The sequence below is a fragment of the Ceratotherium simum genome, chromosome 4 (genome assembly GCF_057802395.1).
Source record: "Ceratotherium simum simum isolate JZ-2026a chromosome 4, ASM5780239v1, whole genome shotgun sequence".
Classification (NCBI taxonomy): Eukaryota; Metazoa; Chordata; class Mammalia; order Perissodactyla; family Rhinocerotidae; genus Ceratotherium; species Ceratotherium simum.
Window position 1 is genome coordinate 11,212,845 of NC_141903.1, and position 21,261 is coordinate 11,234,105.

General features: G+C 46.0%; 1 protein-coding gene across 1 annotated transcript in view; it reads left to right on the plus strand.

The window, feature by feature from the left end:
- SLIT3 (slit guidance ligand 3) overlaps window positions 1-21,261 on the plus strand; it is a 602,543-nt gene that overhangs the window by 537,083 nt on the left and 44,199 nt on the right. The window contains exons 21-23 of the mRNA XM_014786114.2: window positions 7,036-7,104; window positions 8,881-8,952; window positions 9,576-9,647. Of these exons, the coding sequence (XP_014641600.2) occupies window positions 7,036-7,104; window positions 8,881-8,952; window positions 9,576-9,647 (213 nt within the window). The remainder of the gene's footprint in view (window positions 1-7,035; window positions 7,105-8,880; window positions 8,953-9,575; window positions 9,648-21,261) is intronic.

The following is a 21,261-nucleotide window of genomic DNA, read 5'->3' on the forward strand; positions in this document are numbered from 1 at the left end:
CACCCTGGCCTTTAGGAAAGGAAGGAAAAATGTCCTGTCTGTGTGAAATCCACCACAGCTACCCTTTACAGAACATCTACTATGTGCCAGCTGCTGAGCCAGATTTTTCACATGTGATCTCGTTTAATCCTCCCAACAACCCTACAAGGTAGGCATTATTATTCCCATTTTGCAGATGACGTAACTGAGGCTCAGGAAGGTTGAATAATTTCTTAAGATCACACTGCCAAGAAGCAGCAGAGGATAGACTTGAGCCCAGGTCTGTCTGACCCCAAGACCCATCCTTTAGCCACTAAACCTCCCTCCCTTTGAGACACAGGGTCCCTGTGTGCTCTGCCCAGTGCCTGGCTTGTTGGGGACTTATGGTAGGCAGCCACAGGTCTCCTTGAAATCAGCCACCTGCATTTAAGCAGGGACAAGGCAAACCCAGCACCTCCACCACGATGCTCTAGGTACCTGTCAGTGGTTCCGGCTGGGCCCTTCGCTAGCAATGCCAGCTGCTGCCTGAGAAAAGGCTGCTGCTTTCTGTGTCCCCTGCACTGGGTGGGGTCCCCAGAGTACTTTATACGCAGCTGCCCAGCACTGACTGCATCCTTGCCTGTCTCTGGCCCAGGAGAGGGACAGAAACTGCCTGCAGCCAGCTGGAGGGGGTTGATCACATCTTTGGAGAGCAGGCTGGCTCTGGGCACAGCAGCACTTAGGAGCCCTGGCCCAGAGAAGACCTCAGCAGATGGCTTCAGCAGAGGACACTTCTAGGCTGTCGAGCAGGCACGGCCATCTGTGGGAGGGACCGAGGGAGGCCTCAGCACAGGCCACAAGCTGAGAGAGCCCCCTTCTCTGAGCCAAGTGCTCATTGAGTTTATTGTGCCAGATCCTTTCATAGGAGCTGGGACACAGCAGTCGGTGTGACAGTTAAGATCCCTGATGCCAGAAACTTAGACAGGGGAGGAAGACAGTAGGAAGCTAACCAGGAAGTGAGGCATTCCAGAGAAGAAGTAGAATAGCATTTCCCAGGAAAATAAAGGGAAAAAATGAGTAAAAAGAACGTGTTTTGTGAGGACCCCAAAGAGTAAAGATCTTAAAGTCAAGAAACCGAGAAGGCCTTGAGATGGAGCAAATAGAATGAAAAAGAGGATGGTGTGTGCTGAAAACTTGAGAAGAGATATGTGAGTTGTTGTAGGCCATGGTGAAGGCTGACTCTTTATCCCAGGAGAAATGTGGGAGCCAAGGAAGAATTTTAAGCGGGACAGTGACATGGTCCGATTCTCAGTTTAGACATCGTGCTCAGGAGGAAGAATAGCGGATAGACAGCATGGGGATTGCTGTCTGTCTTTCAATAGTCATATGTATTATTGGATGGAGAGATTGTGTGTGTGTATATATATGTATGTATGTGTATATTTATCTCTCCATATATGTATATGTGTTCAAAATTTATTGAGCACTCGTGTGCCAGACACTACTCCAAGAGCTTTCCACAGCGATTCTCATTTAATCCTCATAATCATTTCAAGGTGGTGATTATTGTAAGCCCCATTTTACAGATGAGGAAACACAAGCTCAGAGATGTTAAGTAACTTGCCCAAGGTCACCCAGCTATTGGAAAATGGAGCCAGGATGGGAGCCTTAGCTGTGTGACCCTGAGCTGCTCCTGCATCACCCCAGGCCCCTGGTGGAAATCCTGGCCTGGATTGTGGGCTCCTGGAAGGTGGCCATCCTCCCTCTCCTTCACCATTCAGCAGGTCCAAGAGTTCTTCGTGGGGCACCTGTCAGCACCACAAAGCTCGCAGCAAGAGTGGGGAACTCCCATTCACCACGTCCTGTGTGGATTTCCATGCAAGGCAGACATGGCCACGTGCGCTTGCGCTGGGGCTGAAACAGAGCATTTAAATGCAGGTCAATGCAAAGGCTGACCAGCTAGAAATGCTCGGGTAGTTCTAAGGCTGGCGGGTCAAGAGTGCAGCCTTCTGAAAGGGTCCTTCTGGGGCCTTGGCTGCAGGCTACAGGCAACTTTGGAGTTCAGAGTTTTCATGAAGGGCTTCCTACAAAGAGAGCTTTCCCACACAACCGCATCTGCATTTCTGAAGTGAGTCTTTTGATTCCACGTCTTCTGAGCTGCGATGCCAGGTCACCAGGGACATTCTGCACTTAAAGCAGCTCCCTCCAGCTCCCGCCTGGCTCCGCAGTGCCAAATGCAACTCTGCCGTGGAGTTCTGGGGTTTTCATCACAGACGATGTTTCCTGAGCATCTACTGTTGCCAGCTAGTGTCCTGGGATGCTGTAGGAGCAAAATAGACATGATTCTGCCCTGTTAATCACAGAATCCCACTAAGGATGTCACCATGGGGGTTAAACACTATGAAGAAAGTGTATTGAAAGCTTTGGGAGCCTGTACTGTCACCAGTGGGTGTGAGAGATGACACTGGGGAAGCGATGCTTGAGCTGAGAGCTGAGCATCTGTGGGAGTTAACTAGGCAAGGAGGGAGAAAGGGACGAGCATGTGCAAAGACCTGCCCCCCGACCCGAGAGGAGCGTGGGGCATTCGGGGAGGGGTGGGATCAGTGGAACTGGAACCAGCGGTGAAGGGAGAGTTTGCTGTAAGATGAACTGGACAGGGAGGCAGGGACTGTGATGGTTAATTTCATGTGTCAGCTCGGCCAGGCTATGCTGCTCACTTGTTTGGGCAGACACAAGCTGGATGTTGCCATGAAGGGATTTTGTGGATGCAATTAACTTCTACAATCAGGTGGCTTTTTAAGTAAAGGAGATTACCCTCCCTAATCTGGAAGTGGGCCTCATATAATCAGTTGATGGCCTTAAGAACAAAAACTGAGGTTTCCTGGAGAAGAGAAAGTTCTGCCTCAAGACGTAACATAGGGCTGGCCTGGTTGCATGGCGGTTAAGTTCACATGCTCCGCTTCGGCCGCCTGGGGTTCACGGGTTCAGATCCTGGGCACGGACCAACACACCGCTTGTCAAGTCATGCTGTGGCAGCGTCCCATATAAAGTAGAAGATGGGCACAGATGTTAGCCCTGGGCCGATCTTCCTCAGCAAAAAAAGAGGATTGGCATTGGATGTTAGCTCGGGGCTGACCTTCCTCACCCCCCCAAAAAATAAAGACTGTAACATAGAACTCTTGCTTGAGTCTCCAGCTTGCCAGCCTGCCCTACAGATTTCAGACTTTCCAGCTCCACGATAGCATGAGCCAATTCCTTAAATATTGTCTCTCTGTATATAGATATAGATATGTTATCTATGTGTGTATATATATATATATATATATATATATATATATATCTCCTAGTGGTTTGTTCCTCTGGAGAACCCTGATTGATGATATAGGACAGACCACAGAACGCTGTGCAGGATTTGGGCAGGAGTTAGGTAGCCCTTCTCTAACAAGCAGTGGAAGCCAGGGAAGGATTTTAAGCAGGAAGAGAAGCTAATCCAATCAGCATAGCGCTGATCAGAGCCAGGCTGGAACCCAGGGGAGCTGGCACGGTGGGCCCAGAGGCTCCAGAAGCATCTGTGGCCGGCTGCTCATCCTCTAGGGCCCTGAACCCCTCTGTCTCAGATGAGGATGCCGTCGGCATCCCTCAATTCCAGCAGTCGTTTATGCATTTATTCAGCCGTTCAGCAAATACATGCATTTGTAGAGCATAGCCTGCCCTTCAGTACCTAGGCCGGGCACAGAGCATCCCTTGAGACCACTGTAGATTTTTGTGTTTTTAATCCATTGTCCTATGAACAGCACTTCTCTGCATTTATATATTCATTCAACAAATATGTGAGGCCCTACTATGAGCTGAGCACTATGCAGTGCCCTGGGATACAGCAGCAAATGACTGACAAAAATCCCTGCCTCGTGGAGCTTGCGTTCCAGTGGGGGTGAGAGAACAAATAAATTCTATAGTCGAGTGTAACCTCTTGGCACTGAGATGGCTGCAAGTGAAAATGCAGAGCCCAAAGTGGAGGAGTGAAATAGCGTGAGGTTGACTTCCGGGCTCTCAGGTACAGCAGATCTGGGTTTAGATCCTGGTTCCTGGACTTACTACTTACTTCTCTGAGCCTCAGTATTCTGTTCAACAAAATGGACAAAAATAGCCAGCAAGAAGCACTCCCCAGCTCCAGAGGATTAAATGACATAACAGAACAGAGTCTCTCTGCCCCAAAGCCCTGGGACGTACACCTCAGATCATGCTGGTGAGTTTTGATTCTATTTTGTTATCGTCCTTGTCATTGTGTCGTCTGTGAGGTTAAGTAACTTGCCTCAAGCCACACAGCCAGCCCAAGCCGTGAGCCCACCTTCAGATGGGCTTGTCATGGGGCCTTCTGTAAGTATCCCAGGAACAGGACTTGGGGCTTAGGTATCTTATTCCAGGTTTCATCTAAGATGCCTCAAGTTTGCTAAGTAGTTGTAGCCCACACACGAGAGTGAGAGAATGGGCAGCATAGGAAGGGTGAGCGATCACTGCCAGTCTGAGGCCAGACTCCTTCAAGCAGCTCCCTTGGGGTTCGTTAGTCTCCCTCCAGGAGAGATGCTCTCTGGACCAGCGCCTCCCCACCAGCCCTGCTCATTCATCCAGCTCCTGCCTCCAGGCTTCCCTCCATTCCACACTGTCCACAAAACACTTCCTGTGGTGGGTGGCCCAGCACAGCTTATCCTCCCCTCCTTCAGCCTGCACAGACCCCAGAATCCAGCCACCCCTACAGCACCCCCGTCCCTGTTGAGATATAGGGCCGGTGTCCACACAGAACATGAGTGTGCTGCAGCCTGTCATTCACGGCAGGGCAGGAGGGTGAATGCAGGGTCAGAGGCATTCAGGAAGCTCTCTGAGACCCCAGCCTCCTGCACCTGCCTGCAGTCACATCCTCTCACTGCACTTTGAATAAACTGACCTCAGCGTAATCTGCCCCGTCTCCCACTGTCCTCCTCTCGCCCACCAGAACTTCCCCCTCCCTAGCCTTCTTTCCCTGTCTCAACACTCAAGTTCAGGACCCTCCCCAGGCTGCATTCTTGCTGGGCTCTCCCTCTTCCCCTACTTCCTCCATCTTAAATATCTCCTCCTCACTGCATTTTTCTGCAGGAAGCCCCTTGGCATTCTCCATCATGGCACCTGTTCTTTTCCTTCAAAACACACATCAAAGTTTGTAATTTACATCTCTTTATGTGTATGTCCTCTCCCTCTTCCTCCCTCCCTCTCTCCCTCTCCCCCGCTAAAGTAGGCATCATGCCTGTCTTACTCACCAGTACATACAGTACCTGGCACGTTGCAGTTGCTCTATATTTGTGCCTGAATAAATGAATGTGTCAGTGAATACGTTTGTCTTAGCTCCTCTGCCTGAGGCATGATCTAAGTGTGTGGGGGGCTGAATTGTAGGCCAGATCATCAAGCTCCCTGAAGGCAGAAATGGGGTCTGGTTCATCTTTGTATCTCCCCCAGCATCTAGCATAGCTCTTGGCACATAATAGGTATACAACAAAGGATTAAGGACCAAAGGGACATTAATCCAACAGCCACAGCAACCTTAGACTGTATGGGGGCCTGCCCAGTGTTCTGTGCCGTGAGGACCCCAGGAGCCAGCCATGGGGATGAAGTCACTTGGCCTTAATTTAAGATAATACACATTCCAACTTGTCCTTAAAGCTAAGCCTCGTTTGGTCATCGACAAGGTTACCCATATCCTATATTAACCCATTTCATACCATTCAGTCATTTTGTGGGTGGTATCCTGGATGCCAGACAGTGTACTAGTGCCTCAGTACTCAAAATATGGGGCCGGCAGACCAGCGGTCCCCAGTGTCACCCAGGAGCTTATTAGAAATGCAGACTCTCCAACCTTACAGCAGACCTACTGGATCAGAATCTGCTTTTTAGCAAGATTCGAGGTGATTTGTATGTACATTAAAGTTTGAGAAGCACTGGGCTAGAAGGAGATAGACCTTGGGTCTGCCCTCGTGGAGCTGAAGGCACTGCGGGCACTGCACCAGTGAACAGCAGCAACCGGGTGCTGACTGTGAGGAGAGAGGAAGCTCGCCCAGGAGATCAGAGCAGGTCTTGAAAGCCATCTTCAAAGTTTTGCAGTTTTGTCCCTAGAGCAACAGGAAGCCTAAGGAAAGGGGTTTACAGCAAGGGTGGGGGTGAATGAATTGGTCCATGTCCCCTCCTGAGGGTAGTCATAACCTTTGTAATTCATGATTGAAACGAGACTCCCTTCTCTTGTCTTCAGCCACACTTGAGTCTCCGAGGAGGTTGCTCATCCTAGATGAGCGGGTCAGTGCAGGGCCCTGAAGCCCAGGCAGGTCTAGGCTCAGCCTTTGCCTGTCCAGGAGGAGCCTCCATCTGTTGGTGCATCCTCGTTCTGAACCCCTACGCCCTCCCACATGTGGTCTTCCTGCTGAAAACCAAAGCACGGTGCTCCAAGAACATGCCCCTGTTTCCTCAGTTTCCAGATGCTCATCAGAGACACTCAACACTGAATTAGGGTTCTTAAGAGGAATCATAGCTCAGCTCTCCCATCGCCCTCTGGTAACTAAGTAGAGACCCTATGGGATTGTGCTAAGAGTACAGTCAGAGAGACCTGGGTTCAAGTCCTAGCTCAGCCATTTGCTTGCTGTGTGATCTTGGGCAAGTGTTCTAACATCTCTGAACTTCTGTTTCCTCAACTGTGAATTCCTGCCACATAAAGGTATTGTGAGGGCTAGGTACAAAGTGAGTGCTTTATTTATTCAACAATATTTATTGAACACCTACTGTGTGGCAGGTCTGCACACAGTCTTAGGGGACTGGACAACACTGGACAATTTTAGCCAAGAGCCCTGTCATCGTAAAGCTTATCAGTCTAGTGGAGAAAAATGTCATTAGTTAAATAATCATGCAGATAAATATCAAAGGACAAATGTAGTATGTGCTTTGAAGGGAGGAGGAAGGAACTATGAGAGAGTAAAACGGGCCCGCCCTAGCCTGGAAAGTCAGAGGCAGCATCTCAGAAAATGACAATGTGTGCAGTGTCTCTCTGCACTTCTCTTTCAGGTACCTGGAAGGAAACCACTTAACAGCCGTGCCCAAGGAGCTGTCCGCCCTCCGGCACCTGACACTTATGTAAGGAGCTGGGAGTCGGGTGGGACATTTCATTTTCTTTCCTGGGGAGCTTGGGAAATGGATGTGGAGGCTGAGGGAGGACAATGCTGCAGGCTTTGCAGCATTTCTGCACTTTTCTCCGTGGGTGGAGCAGGGGGAGGCACTGGGAGGAACGGGCCAGCCTGATGTGGCCGGTCTCACTGGGTGAGAACTACGTGCAGAAATACCCAGAGCCTGGCATCGCTGACCGTCTGCCTCACCTTCCTCCTCACTTGAGGGAAAGTGGGTGAGCCTCTGACATTCCGGGGACCGAATTAAATTCCTGAGGCCCCTCAGTGTCCCATTTCTTGCAAGGTGTGGCTGCACTTAGGTTTGCCAAAAGCATAAGTAGGCATGTCTCCTTCCTCCTTCTTTAGTTGCCCAGAAAATGTTCCAAGTAAATGGTTCAAATTGAGGTTCCTTCAGGTGGTAGCTTCTGCCTCCAAGTCTGCCCAGACCCAGGAAGACCCCTGAATGAGGAGCAGGGCTGCTGGGCAGGACCCAGGAATTTGGGTGGTCTGCCAGCTTTGTACCTCGACAGCCTCACTGCCTTGCCAAGATGGGAACCCAGAGGGTGCAAAATAATTCCTTGGGCGAGTGGTCATTGAAAGATGCCACTGTCTGCTTAGAGGGCAGGGAGCCCTTCCACAAGGGGAAAATGAGAGTTCTTTCAGAATGAAACAGTGTAGGGGGTACACTGTTTCCTTGGGATGGGGGTAGGAGGGCACTGAAGAAAGGTGGAAGAAAGCCACTTGGTGCCTTATTCAGCCTGGCTTCCTAGATACCCCCAAAACCAGCCTCTAGATGAGGATTTCTCAACCTTGGCACTATGGACGTTTGGGGCCAGATAATTCCTGGTTGTAGACATTATGGGATGTTTGGCAGCATCCCTGGCCTCTACTCACTAGATGCCAGTAGCACCCCTCCCCGAGTAGTGACAACCAAAAATGTCTACAGACATTGTCATATGTCACTGGGGGAGCACAGTGCTCCCAAGTGAGAGCCACTGCTCTAGAGCTATGATTCTCAACTTCAGCTGATTATTTTGTTTGTTTTTTTAAAAAATGCTAATGCTCAAGCCCACCCTAGACCAATTAAGTCAGAATCTGATTTATAAATCAGAATATCTGGGCATGGAACCCAGGCCTCAGAGGATTGAAAGCTCTCCAAGTGATTCTAATATGCAGCTACTGTTGAAAACCACTGCTCTGGATGTTTATCCCTGAGGAGAAGCTGGAGGTTGTAGTTGGCAGAGGACTACACCCCAAGCAACCTTATTCCCCATGAGAGTCTGATAAGATGGAGTAAATGAATGACAGAAGAGAGGGAGGGTGGAGGGGCAGTGAAAGGAAGAATTGATCAGGAAAAAAAAGAAGTACTAGAATCAGGAGAGATTGTTATCTTGTGTGCTATGTTTTGCTAGTAGAATGAAATGGATGGATAAACATGTAATTAAATGATTGAATAGCTGAATGAATGGATGGATGAATGAATGAACAATTGCTTGAGTGATTGACTGAATAAATCTTGAATGAAAAAAATAAACATTTGGTTGAATGAGTAGGTAAATGAATAGGTAGGTGGATGGATGGACGGGTGGGTGGATGGATGGATGGATGGATGGATGGGCAGTTGGATGGATGGATGGGCAGATAGGCAGGTGGATGGATGGATGGAAAGCAGGTGTGAAAGTTGGGAATGAGCCCCTTCGGATGCAACTAACAGTAAAATGTGACCGTTCTGTTTTACTTTTCCTAGTGACCTGAGCAACAACAGCATTGGTGTGCTGACCAATTACACCTTCAGTAACATGTCTCACCTCTCCACCCTGTGAGTACAGTGAGTTGCTGCATTTAGCATGGGCCTGGCATTAAGTGGCCTGTGGCCATCCTTCCCTCTCATCCCCTTAGGCCTAGGTTCTCTGCTCCGGTGATCCTCAGGGCTGTGGCTGCACCGCAATAGCGCAGACCTTAATCATCAGAAGGAAATAAAGTAGGTCAGAACTCTAGTGTCTGGGCAGTTAGAGAGGAACTGGCACCTAAGTATTTCTGAAGAAGGCCCTCTTTGAAATACCTTCTGTGATTTGTGAATTTTCGTTCCCAGTGGAGGGTTTCCCTACACAATCATGTTTTGCTCAGACCCATTTATTTCCCATTAGCTCTGCGTCTTGTGAGCACTCACCATTTGACAATAGAGGGAGGTGAAGGTAAAGCCAGTTAGGGAGCCAGCCTGCTATGGCATATGGGAGGAACTGGAAAAATGAAGCCAGGGAGCTCCCTGGAGTGGTGGGAGTTGTTTCTCCTCCCTTTATTGTTGGGATACTTTTTGTCAATATGTTAAAACTGGGAAGATAAAGGAACCATTTGCTTTGACTGGTCCACAGTGTAGACAATGCACCCATGAGTAGCTGAGAATAGGAACAGCCAACAGGGCACGTATGTCCTTTTCCACAGGATCCTGAGCTACAACCGGCTACGCTGCATCCCCATCCACGCCTTCAACGGACTGCGGTCCCTCCGAGTGCTGTGAGTACCCCAGAGCCCTGGCTCCGACTTATATTCTCACTGGGTAACAGCAGAAAGTACTGAGCGCTCCTCTTCTGCGCTCTTCTTTGCTCAAAGCCTGCTCCACCCCTACACGTACCCGCCCCCCGGCTTCCTTATTGGCTCAAGGGAGCAGAAAGAGCACCCACTCTAGAGTCAGCCATTCCCAGTTCCAGGCCACGACCAGCTGTGGAACCTTGAGCAAATCACCTCCCTCCTGAGTTTCTACTTGCTACGTGTAAATGGGATCAGTAGCACCACCCATGTGAGGATTAGGATATGCAGTTATATTCTGCACCCGAGTAGAGCGCAGCGTGTGGCACACAGCGCTGCTTTCATGATCATTATTTCACAGTTGGCCCCTCTGGCTTCAGAGGGGCGATGTCCACACGGTGAACCTCTGCAGGGAAACCAAGCTCATACGGCAGAGATCACAAGCTGGAAGCCCAGGGGCCGGGTCCAGCTCACAAGCAGCTATAGGTTAGCAATTATAGAGTTGGCTCATAGAGTATCTTTTTAAAGAATCAAGTTTTAATAAGCTGCCAACATTTAAATATCAGGAGGTTTCTCATACAAATCCTAATTTCTACACTCTTGGAAAATGGAGAGACCTGGCCATTCCAGGACTCCCGTCTGCGTTCCTGCATGCTGAGCAGCCCTGCCCCTCTGGACACGATTGTGCAGTCTGCAGCCTCCACACCTGGCCCTCCCTTGTCGCCTTATGACACCTGCCTGGCCCTGTCCTACACGTTTAGGGAGGGCAGCCCACTGAGGCAGGTGAGCTCTGAGCAAAGGTGAGATGGCCGTGGAGTCCACCTGCTTTCCAAGCATGGCTCTACCGCTCCCTCGCTGTGTGTCTTCTCATCCATAAAATCAGGTGATAATGGTAATGGACTCAAGGGGCTTATGAGGATTAAATGAGATACTGCATGTAAAGCAGTGAGTGCAGCTATGGTCCATAGTAAACACTTTATAAATATTCATTTGTTATTACTGTTCCCACATCAGAGCTTGCAAGAGCAGGAATTGCCCCTCACTACCCCCCACAACCCCAGCCCCAACTGTCACCTGATTTTTGTGCCTTCTCATCTTGCACCTATTTTGTTGGCAAAGGAGGATCCTTTGAATGGTATTCCCATGAGAACAGAGATGCCAGACACTCTGCCCCCAAACCTATCAATGTCTTACCTTTCTAGCCCATTATTACTATAATAGTGGCATATTTTTACGGGGCATTTCATGGCCATTGCCTCATATAACCTTTTGCACCAGTGCTGTGAAGTTGAGAGGACTATGCCCATTTTAAAGGTGGGAAAACTGAGGCCCAGATTGGTGAAGTAACTGGCCCAAGGTCCAGCAGTCAGGGGGTCGCAGAATCCAGCCGCCTGACTCAGACCCCGGGATCCTTCCAAGGACCCAGTAACAATCGGCAAACAGCACCCAATGAGCTGGTCCATTCCAGAGCCTCCAGGCTGATGTGATTTATTGAGACCCACAAAACACCAGTGTCAGCGACAACTCCCGCCACATGTCATCCGCGCTGTTATTAAAAATCAATTCTCTGGGGCAAAGAAGTGCCCGCGCTGACAGTGTACAATCTGTTATTGTCACTTATTTATTATACACCTTCTCTGGGGAGTTTGAGAATGGAAACATCAGCAGAACCATTTTCTTGTTTCCAGTTGAGCACAACAGGAGATAGGCTTGTCACATTGGCCAGGGCCAAGGCTGAACCTGCTCCTCCTCCCACCATCCCCCCTCAACTCCAGCCTATTGTCTCCCGTCCTAGTGTTCCAGTTCTGTGCAGGGATTTGCTGCCAGGGAGTGGGACCTGCCAATGTTAGTGTGATCTCTCTGCATGTGTTCACAAGTAGAGTAGTTGTGGTTGTGGCAACTTAACACGTGAAACGGAGGAAGAGAGAGAATGCTCTCCTGTCCATCTGTGTGTCTACCAGGGTGGTGGGGTGAATAGCACCAGGGTTTTCTCCTTCCTCAGCACCTCATTTGACCCACTCTGAGACCACCACTAGTGTTCAGTTCATCAGGAGTACACATGAACACACCACACCCTTGTGCTGCTTCTGGAATTTAGAAATAGTAGGCTTTTAGCATCATCATTTTAGAATCATAGGATCTCACAGATAAAAAAGGGTCTTCGAGGCCCTCATTCCAGCCATCTACTTCAGTGGGGAGCAACCATTTTCTGCATAAGGGCCAATTCAGGAAAAGTAAAAATGTTTATGGGCTACATTTCTTTTATGATATTTGTATTCTTTCTCTCAGTAATTGCACATCTAGGAATTTATGCGAAAGAATAATCAAAAATGAGGGAAAGATTCTCTGCATTAAGATCTTGGTTGCACTGTTATTTTTGACCTAAATTTTAAATATTACCTACAGTGCTGCAGTGGGGAAATGTTCAAGGAAAGCATGATGCAAGCAGTCAATGAAGTGCAATTATTAAAAGCGGTAAAGATGGCAGTGTGGGAAAGGGTTTACCACATAGCCTTACAAGGAAATGTACACCTAATTGGTTCGTATGTTACAATTATGACTTGTAAACATTTACACCTATGAAGAAGGACTATAAGGGAACACGGACAAATGAAAGAAATCATTGATAGCTGACTGTTAATATAAAATCCTTCTGTAATAAATGAAAGCAAGGTTCAAGATGAATGAAGACAGTACCATATTTTCAATTTAGGGAGGTGGGAAAAAAAGATAAGTGTTTTGAAATCAGGAATTGCAATATCTGGAACTACAGTTGAGCATTTGTATATCCTTTTCTCATTCCTAAAGGGTTTTATTATTTTGATTAAAATTTCAGAAATGACCAGAGACCCAGGAGTGCTGGCAGTTTGGGGTGGGGGAAGAGAATGAGCATCAAGGTCAGCCATAGACAAAGGCCAAAATGTGATCTGGAAAGTAGAAAGACCTGACATTTGGGAGTGTGTGTGTGTGTGTATGTGTTGACGGGTGGATATGAATACATTTCAGAGACAGGAGGGTGGTCAGGGAGCCCTGAGTACACAGCATTGTGTGAAAATATGCTTTTCCTACTTCTCTCCTAATCTAAAAATAACTAGAACACTCTGGTAGACATTCTAGTCCTTCTTCAGGGATCTGTGTGTTCCCTGATCTTTGCCGCACACCGAGCCACATGCCTTGTGTGCTTGTGGTCCCAACGTCACTCCCCGGGCCCAGCCACAGGAGGGCCACCTGGAATCAGTTAGCACTGGGAGGGCTGTTTCAGCGTGTGCTCATGAGGGAACAAGTGAGGTTATCATTCATCATCCTCAGTATTTTTAGCTCCTAGTCCCTGCGGTGAGATTGTGCTGTTTGTGCACGTGAGGCAGTTCTTCACTGCTCTACCAATTGCGTGGATCCTCCCTACAACATCCCTGTGAAGGGCTCCATTTACCCTTTGCTTGATTACCTTCAGAGACCAAGAACTCACTCCCTTCACAGACAAACCCATTTCCATTAGACAGTTCTGGTGAGCCAAAAGGTGACTCCTTCTGGCCTCCAAACTGTGGTCCTGGTTTGGCCCTTTGGTGCCACCAAAATAAAGTTTAAATTATGAATTTTAGAAACAGAGAGTCTTAGAAATTAATCTGTCCAAACCACTCACTTATAAGGAGATAGATTCAGAAAGATTTAGTGACCTGGTCAAGGTCATTCACTTATTCATCCTTTCCTGACTGCCTACCATGAGTTAAATGCTGTGCTAAACACTTGGAGGGCATGGAGGGGAATAGTGAATGAAATACAGTTCCTGCCCTCAGAGAGCTCCTGGTCTAGTAGGGGAAATAGACAAGGAAATAAGCGACTGCAGTACAGGTGATTTCTGTGAGAGAGCCACAGGATTACAAGTGAGAGGTATGTGGCCAATTTTGGCCATCAAAAAGGCTTTCTGAAAGAAAGAGAGTCATCGCCACGGACATTTATTAAGCCTTAACTGTGCACTGCACACTGGGCTCAATGCTTTAGTTACATTACCATATTCACTCTTCACGTCAATCCTATGAAGAATATACCACTATTATTATCCCCATTTCCCAGATGAGAAACAGAGGCTTAGCAAGCCTGAGTAGCTTTCCCAAAGTGACACAACCAGTAGAGACTAAAGTTGGGATTGACCCCAAGACCATATTCTCTCAGAATCACTGCTCTTAACTTCTCCCAAGGCTGAGTCTGAGAACCAGTGGTAGTTACTTAAGTAGGGATAGGAGTGAAGGACATTCTAGGCAGAGAGAATATAAATTCCCTGGACTGGAGCCCTGAAGTCAGGGCTCCAGGGCATTTGCATTGGGGGAATCACAAGAAGCTGCAAGTGCGGCTGGAACGTGGCTTCTGGGATGGGAGCAGGAAGAGATTCTGCAGACTAGCCATAAGGTGCGAGCAGAACTAAAGCTGGAACCGTGTCTCCCGGCTCCGAGCCCAGTGCTCTTTCCACCACATTCCATCCTTCCCTGTCATAGGTTATCATTTATTTTTATTGCCACCCATTTCAGCCATTTCTTGAAGATTGGAGGGACATGGCATATCTAAAAAGTGAAATGTTTTTATCCTTGCATGGGCAGGCTTCTGATGAGAATTAAAGAGTGGAGTGGAATAAAGGTTATGGGCCCAGGGTCACTCTGCCAGACCTCAGTGTGTGTTCCCTTTAGTCCTGGAATCCCATCATGGAACTCACTAGTGACATTGAGCTGCAGAGGCTGCCTACCTTCAGGCTTCCACTCTATGTGGGTAATGCTTTGAGAGGACTGACCCCAAAAGAAGTCCAAGAACATGGAGGGGAAGGAGTCATGACAATCCTGGTAATAAGCATAGCTACCATGAGTGGGTGGTTACCACGTGCAGGCCCTGCGTTGAGTCTTGCACCATCTGAACCACTTGCATTGTACCTTTTACTCCTCACAATTAGCTTATAAAGCAGGATATTAGATCCCTTCCTGACTAAAGGGAAAGAAAGTCAATTCAAACTGCCTTAGGCATAAAAAGAGAATTTATCGATGCAGGTAACTGAAAAATTCAGTAGTAGATGATAGGTTGTAGGGCTGGATGTAGGTGCCCCAATGGTACTGTCAGAAATGTGCCTCTTTCTGCCACTCAAAATGGAATTGCTCTGTCCTAGTAGTTCCAGAGAAAACCCCAGAAATGTCTCTCACTGGCCCACTTAGGTCACATACTCAACCTCAGACCAATTGCTGTGACTCCAATGGGCAGATCTGGACCATAGCTCTGCCCATGAAGCCAAACCCCTTGGACTAAGAGTTGGGGAGGGGTGATTCCCCAATGGAGAATGGAGGAAATGTTAGAGAAAAGAGGAGATTGATGCCAACTAACCCACACCCCCCAAAAGATACCTACTACAAGTAGATACTCAGAATTCCTCCATTTTAGAGATGAGAAAACTGAGGCACAGAAAGATCAAGTCAGTTGTCTTAGCTCACACAGCCAGTCATCAGAATAGGGACTCAAACCCAGGCAGTCTGACTCCAGACCTTAACCCCCCAGGTCACCTGAGAGGAGCTTAGCTTGCTCAGAAGAGAATTTGCCCACCCAACCCACATTTAGTACGCGGACAGTTCCTGCCATCCATCAAATTGTGAGCGCCTGGGGGTTCAGAGACCAAAGTTCAGGCAACTCAGACCTGACCTGGATGGTTATGCCCTCATGTTGCTCTGATGACACCCTCATGTGCATCCAGAAATTCCCAAGTTTGCTTTGACCCCTCCTAAAAATCAGGAGAAAAAAGGAGTCCCAGGAGCTTGAAGATGAGTCACTCTGAGTTCAGAGTTGCTTGCCAGCACCAGCCCCTGTAAGGAGTAAGGGAGAAGAGAGGAAAAAGGGGGAGTCCTCAGTCCTTCCTGGGAGGGCACATTTGTCCCCCTTCCCCAGCCAACTTTAGGATTGTGGCTGGACATGCAAGAGTCCTTCTTTGGGGGCCAAACCAGCAGCGAGAACCTTCAGGGTAGGCAGATTTCTTCAGCGTTGTCCCAGTAAATTACAGCCCCATTACTCTGCAGTGTGTACAGATCTCAGTGGCTCAGCTCATAATAAATGGGAGCATGACGTGCAGGAGCCACAGTGCCAAAGCTGCCTTTGGGTCATTTGGTGTTTTTAAATTAGGGCTTCGTGCCTCTCCAGGGGCCCGGGCCTCATTCGGAAATGATTAACAACAGGGCTGGGTGCGTTTGCCAAACAGCAAGCAGCCATGAAGTCATCTAAGTAATAGCAGGCAGGAGCCAGTGTGATTCATAAATAACCACATGAATTAGAGACGAAATGATACTGATAAAAGTGTTAGGAAGTGCTTCTACCCGAGGAGGTGAGAAACTACCTCAAATGCTCTTTAGGAGACTGATTACCCTCTTCCTGCTGTCCTGGGGAGGGGGAAGGAGGAAGAGCTTATGGCGATGAGGATGACAACCTAGAGCAACTAAATGTGGTGGTTCCATGGACCAGGAGCATCAGCACCACCTGGGAGCTTGTTAGAAATGCAGCCTTGCAGACCCCACCACAGACCCACTGAATCAGAATCTCTGCGGATGGGGCTCAGAAATCTGCGTGTGCATGGGCTCCAGGGCTCAGTCAGTTTGGGAGCCACTGTTCTACATTAAGTGTAATTAAACTAGGGTCTGTATTTCAGCTGAAGACCCAACATCAGCTAAAAGGAAAACAAAAGAGCAGACTCATTAGTTACTATCCTGTTTGCACCTCCACAGCCAATGCTAATCGCCCTTTGTTTTACTAGGGCTCCCTTCACAGCACAGGGGACAGTGCCCAACGGTCACTAAAGAAGTCTTTGAGTTTCTATGAGTTTCACCCACCTTGCATTTCACAGGCCAGACCCAAAGTGAGTCATCAATTTGGGGATTTTTTTGTATGCAGTTTGGTTAATCCTTCAATGGAGGATATAATCCATGAATTGTGGATTTGCTCTTGTTGTTACTTGAGCGGTGGAGCAGTGTTCATTCAGTTTTTTCAAGGACCTGTTCTCCAGGCATTTAGTGAAAGATCAGTATATGCCACCACTCTGCAAGTGAGAATAGCTCCCAGCTACTACACCGCAGGGTGGAGAGAGGTATGATTAATACCAAGCCAGTTGCCTGGCCCCTTGAACGTGCTGTTACAAAATATACTCAGATGCACACACGCACCAGACCCATATTCGTGGCTAACGCCAAACCCCTTCCCATGAAGATGAGTATCTGGCTTCAGGGAATCTCCCCAGGAGCTGAGTGCCCCGCCACATCACCTGAGCTGGGATTGATAGCATTCCTCAATCCCCCTAAAATCTCTCTAGGTGAATATGAAGGAACAAATTTCTTGATCTATACCAGACATTCTTCAAGATCCTTTCACAGATATTAATTAACCATTTAGCAGTTAGAAAATGCCAGACTCTGCATGGATTAATGCACCAACAACCACCTTATGTGGCAAATCTGTTTACTTTCATTCCCATTCTACAATAGGAGACCAAGGCACAGAGAGGGTAAGTAACTTTACCCACAGTCACACAGCTGGTAAGTGGCAGAGTCAGAATTTGAATGAAAGCAGCCTGGCTGCAGAACTTACAATCTCCACCCCAGTTCTTCATGATATCTCTCTAATGCCTTTATGGCTCAGGTATGAAAATGGAGACCCATTATTTTTTTTTTTTAATTTTTTGTTTATTGCAGTAACATTCGTTTATAACATTGTAAAAATTTCAGGTGTACATCATTATACTTCTATTTCTGCATAGATTACATCATGTTCACCACCAAAATACTAATTACAACCCATCACCACACACATGTACCAAATTATCCCTTTCACCCTCCTCCCTCCCTCCTTCCCCTCTGGTAACCATCAATCCAATCTCTGTCTCTATGTGTTTGTTTATTGTTGTTGTTATCTACTACTTAATGAAGGAAATCATACGGTATTTGACCTTCTCCCTCTGACTTATTTCACTTTGCATTATACCCTCAATGTCCATCCATGTTGTCACAAATGCCTGGATTTCATCGTTTCTTATGGCTGAGTGGTATTCCATTGTGTATATATACCACAGCTTCTTTATCCATTCGTCCCTTGATGGGCACTTAGGTTGCTTCCCAGTCTTGGCTATTGTGAATAACGCTGCAATGAACACAGGGGTGCATGTACCTTTACAAATTGGTGTTTTCAAGTTCTTTGGATAAACACCCAACAGTGGAATAGCTGGATCATATGGTAGTTCTATCCTTGATTTTTTGAGGAATCTCCATACTGTTTTCCATAGTGGCTGCACCAGTTTGCACTCCCACCAGCAGTGTATGAGAGTTCCCTTCTCTCCACATCCTCTCCAACACATGTTGTTTCCTGTCTTGTTAATTATAGCCATTCTGATGGGCGTGAGGTGATATCTCATTGTAGTTTTGATTTGCATTTCCCTGATAGTTAGTGATTTTGAACATCTTTTCATGTGTCTGTTGGCCATCCGTATATCTTCTTTGGAGAAATGTCTGTTCAGGTCTTTTGCCCATTTTTTAATTGGGTTGGTAGTTTTTTTGTTGTTGAGATGCATGAGTTCTTTATATATTTTGGAGATTAAGCCCTTATCAGGTGTATGGTTTTCAAATATCTTCTCCCAATTGTTAGGTTGTCTTTTCATTTTGTTGATGGTTTCCTTTGCTGTACAGAAGCTTTTTAGTTTGATGTAGTCCCATTTGTTTATTTTTTCCATTGTTTTTCTTGCCCGGTCAGACATGGTATTTGAAAAGATGTTGCTAAGACCGATGTCGAAGAGCGTACTGCCTATGTTTTCTTCTAGAAGTTTCATAGTTTCAGGTCTTACATTCAAGTCTTTAATCCATTTGGAGTTAATTTTTGTGTATGGTGTAAGGTAAGGGTCTACTTTCATTTTTTTGCATGTGGCTATCCAGTTTTCCCAACACCATTTGTTGAAGAGACTTTCTTTTCTCCATTGTATGTTCTTGGCTCCTTTGTCAAAGATTAGCTGTCCATAGATGTGTGGGTTTATTTTTGGGCTTTCGATTCTATTCCATTGATCTGTGTGTCTGTTTTTGTGCCAGTACCATGCTGTTTTGGTTACTATAGCTTTGTAGTATATTTTAAAATCAGAGAGTGTGATACCTCCAGCTTTGTTCTTTTTTCTCAGGATTCCTTTAGCTATTCGGGGTCTTTTGTTGTTCCATATAAATGTTAGGATTCTTTGTTCTATTTCTGTGAAAAATGTTGTTGGAACTTTGATAGGGATTGCATTGAATCTATAGATGGCTTTAGGAAGTATGGACATCTTAACTATGTTAATTCTTCCAATCCAAGAGCACGGAATATCTTTCCATTTCTTTGTGTCTTCAATTTCTTTCAGCAATGTTTTATAGTTTTCGGTGTACAAATCTTTCACTTCTTTAGTTAAGTTTATTCCTAGGTATTTTACTCTTTTTGTTGCAATTGTAAATGGGATTGTATTCTTAATTTCTCTTTCTGCTACTTCATTGTTAGTGTATAGAAATGCAACTGATTTTTGTATGTTGATTTTGTATCCTGCAACTTTACCGTATTCGTTTATTACTTCTAAAAGTTTTCTGGTGGATTCTTTAGGGTTTTCTATATATAAAATCATGTCATCTGCAAATAGTGACAAGTTTCACTTCTTCCTTTCCAATTTGGATCCCTTTTATTTCTTTTTCTTGCCTGATTGCTCTGGCTAGGACTTCCAGTACTATGTTAAATAGGAATGGTGACAGTGCGCATCCTTGTCTGATTCCTGTTCTTAGAGGGATAGGTTTCAGTTTTTCACTATTGAGGATGATATTAGCTGTGGGTTTGTCATATATGGCCTTTATTATGTTGAGGTACTTTCCTTCTATACCCATTTTATTCAGAGTTTTTATCATAAATGGATGCTGTATCTTGTCAAATACTTTGCATCTATTGAGATGATCATGTGATTTTTATTCTTCATTTTATTAATGTGGTGTATTACGTTGATTGATTTGCAAATGTTGAACCATCCCTGCATACCTGGAATAAATCCCACTTGATCATGGGGTATAATCATTTAACGTATTGTTGTATGCGATTTGCTAGTATTTTGTTGAGTATTTTTGCATCGATGTTCATCAGTGATATTGGCCTGTAATTTTCTTTTTTTGTGTTGTCCTTGTCTGGTTTTGGTATCAGGGTAATTTCAGCTTCGTAGAATGAGTTAGGGAGCTTCCCCCCCTCCTCAATTTTTTGGAAGAGTTAGAGAAGGATAGGTATTAAGTCTTCTTTGAATGTTTGGTAGAATTCACCAGGGAAGCCGTCTGGTCCTGGACTTTTATTTTTGGGGAGGTTTTAGATTACTGTTTCAATTTCCTTACTGGTGATTGTTCTATTCAAATTCTCTACTTCTTCTTGATCCAGTTTTGGAAGGTTGTATGATTCTAAGAATTTACCCATTTCCTCCAGATTGTTGAATTGGTTGGCATATAGCTTTTCATAGTATTCTCTTATAATCTTTTGTATTTCTGAGGTGTCTGTTGTAATTTCTCCTCTTTCATTTCTGATTTTACTTATTTGTGCCTTCTCTCTTTTTTTCTTGGTGAGTCTAGCTAAAGGTTTGTCAATTTTGTTGATCTTTTCAAAGAACCAGCTCTTGGTTTTATTAATTTTTTCTCTATGTTTTCAGTCTCTATTTCATTTATTTCTGCTCTGATTTTTATTATTTCCCTTCTTTTTTTTTTTTTTAAATTTTATTTATTTATTTTTCCCCAAAGCCCCAGTAGATAGTTGTATGTCATAGTTGCACATCCTTCTAGTTGCTGTATGTGGGATGCGGCCTCAGCATGGCCGGAGAAGCGGTGCGTCGGTGCGCGACCGGGATCCGAACCCGGGCCGCCAGCAGCGGAGCACACGCACTTAACCGCTAAGCCACGGGGCTGGCCCTATTTCCCTTCTTCTACTGATTTTGGGCTTTGTTTGTTCTTCTTTTTCCAAGTTCCTTTAGGTGCATTGTTAGACTGTTTATTTGAGATTTTTCTTGTTTGTTGAGATAGGCCTGTATTGCTATAAACTTCCCTCTTTGAACCGCTTTTGCTGTGTCCCATAAATTCTGGCATGTCGTATTTTCATTTTCATTTGTCTCCAGGTATTTTTTGATTTCTTCTTTGATTTCTTCATTGACCCAGTCGTTGTTCAGTAGCATTTTGTTTAATCTCCACGTATTTGTGGCTTTTCTGATTTTCTTCCTATAGTTGATTTCTAGTTTCATACCGTTGTGGTCAGAAAAGATGCTTGGTATTATTTCAATCTTCTTAAATTTATGGAGACTTGTTTTGTGGCCTAATATGTGATCAATCCTGGAGAATGTTCCATGTGCATTTGAAAAGAACATGTATTCTTCAGTTTTTGGATGGAATGCTCAGTATATATCTACTAGGTCCATCTGTTCTAGTGTGTCATTTAAGGCCAATATTTCTTTATTGATCTTATGTTTGGATGATCTATCCATTGTTGTAAGTGGAATGTTAAAGTCCCCTACTATTATTGTGTTACTCTCTATTTCTCTTTGTATATCTGTTAATAATTGCTTTATATATTTAGGTGC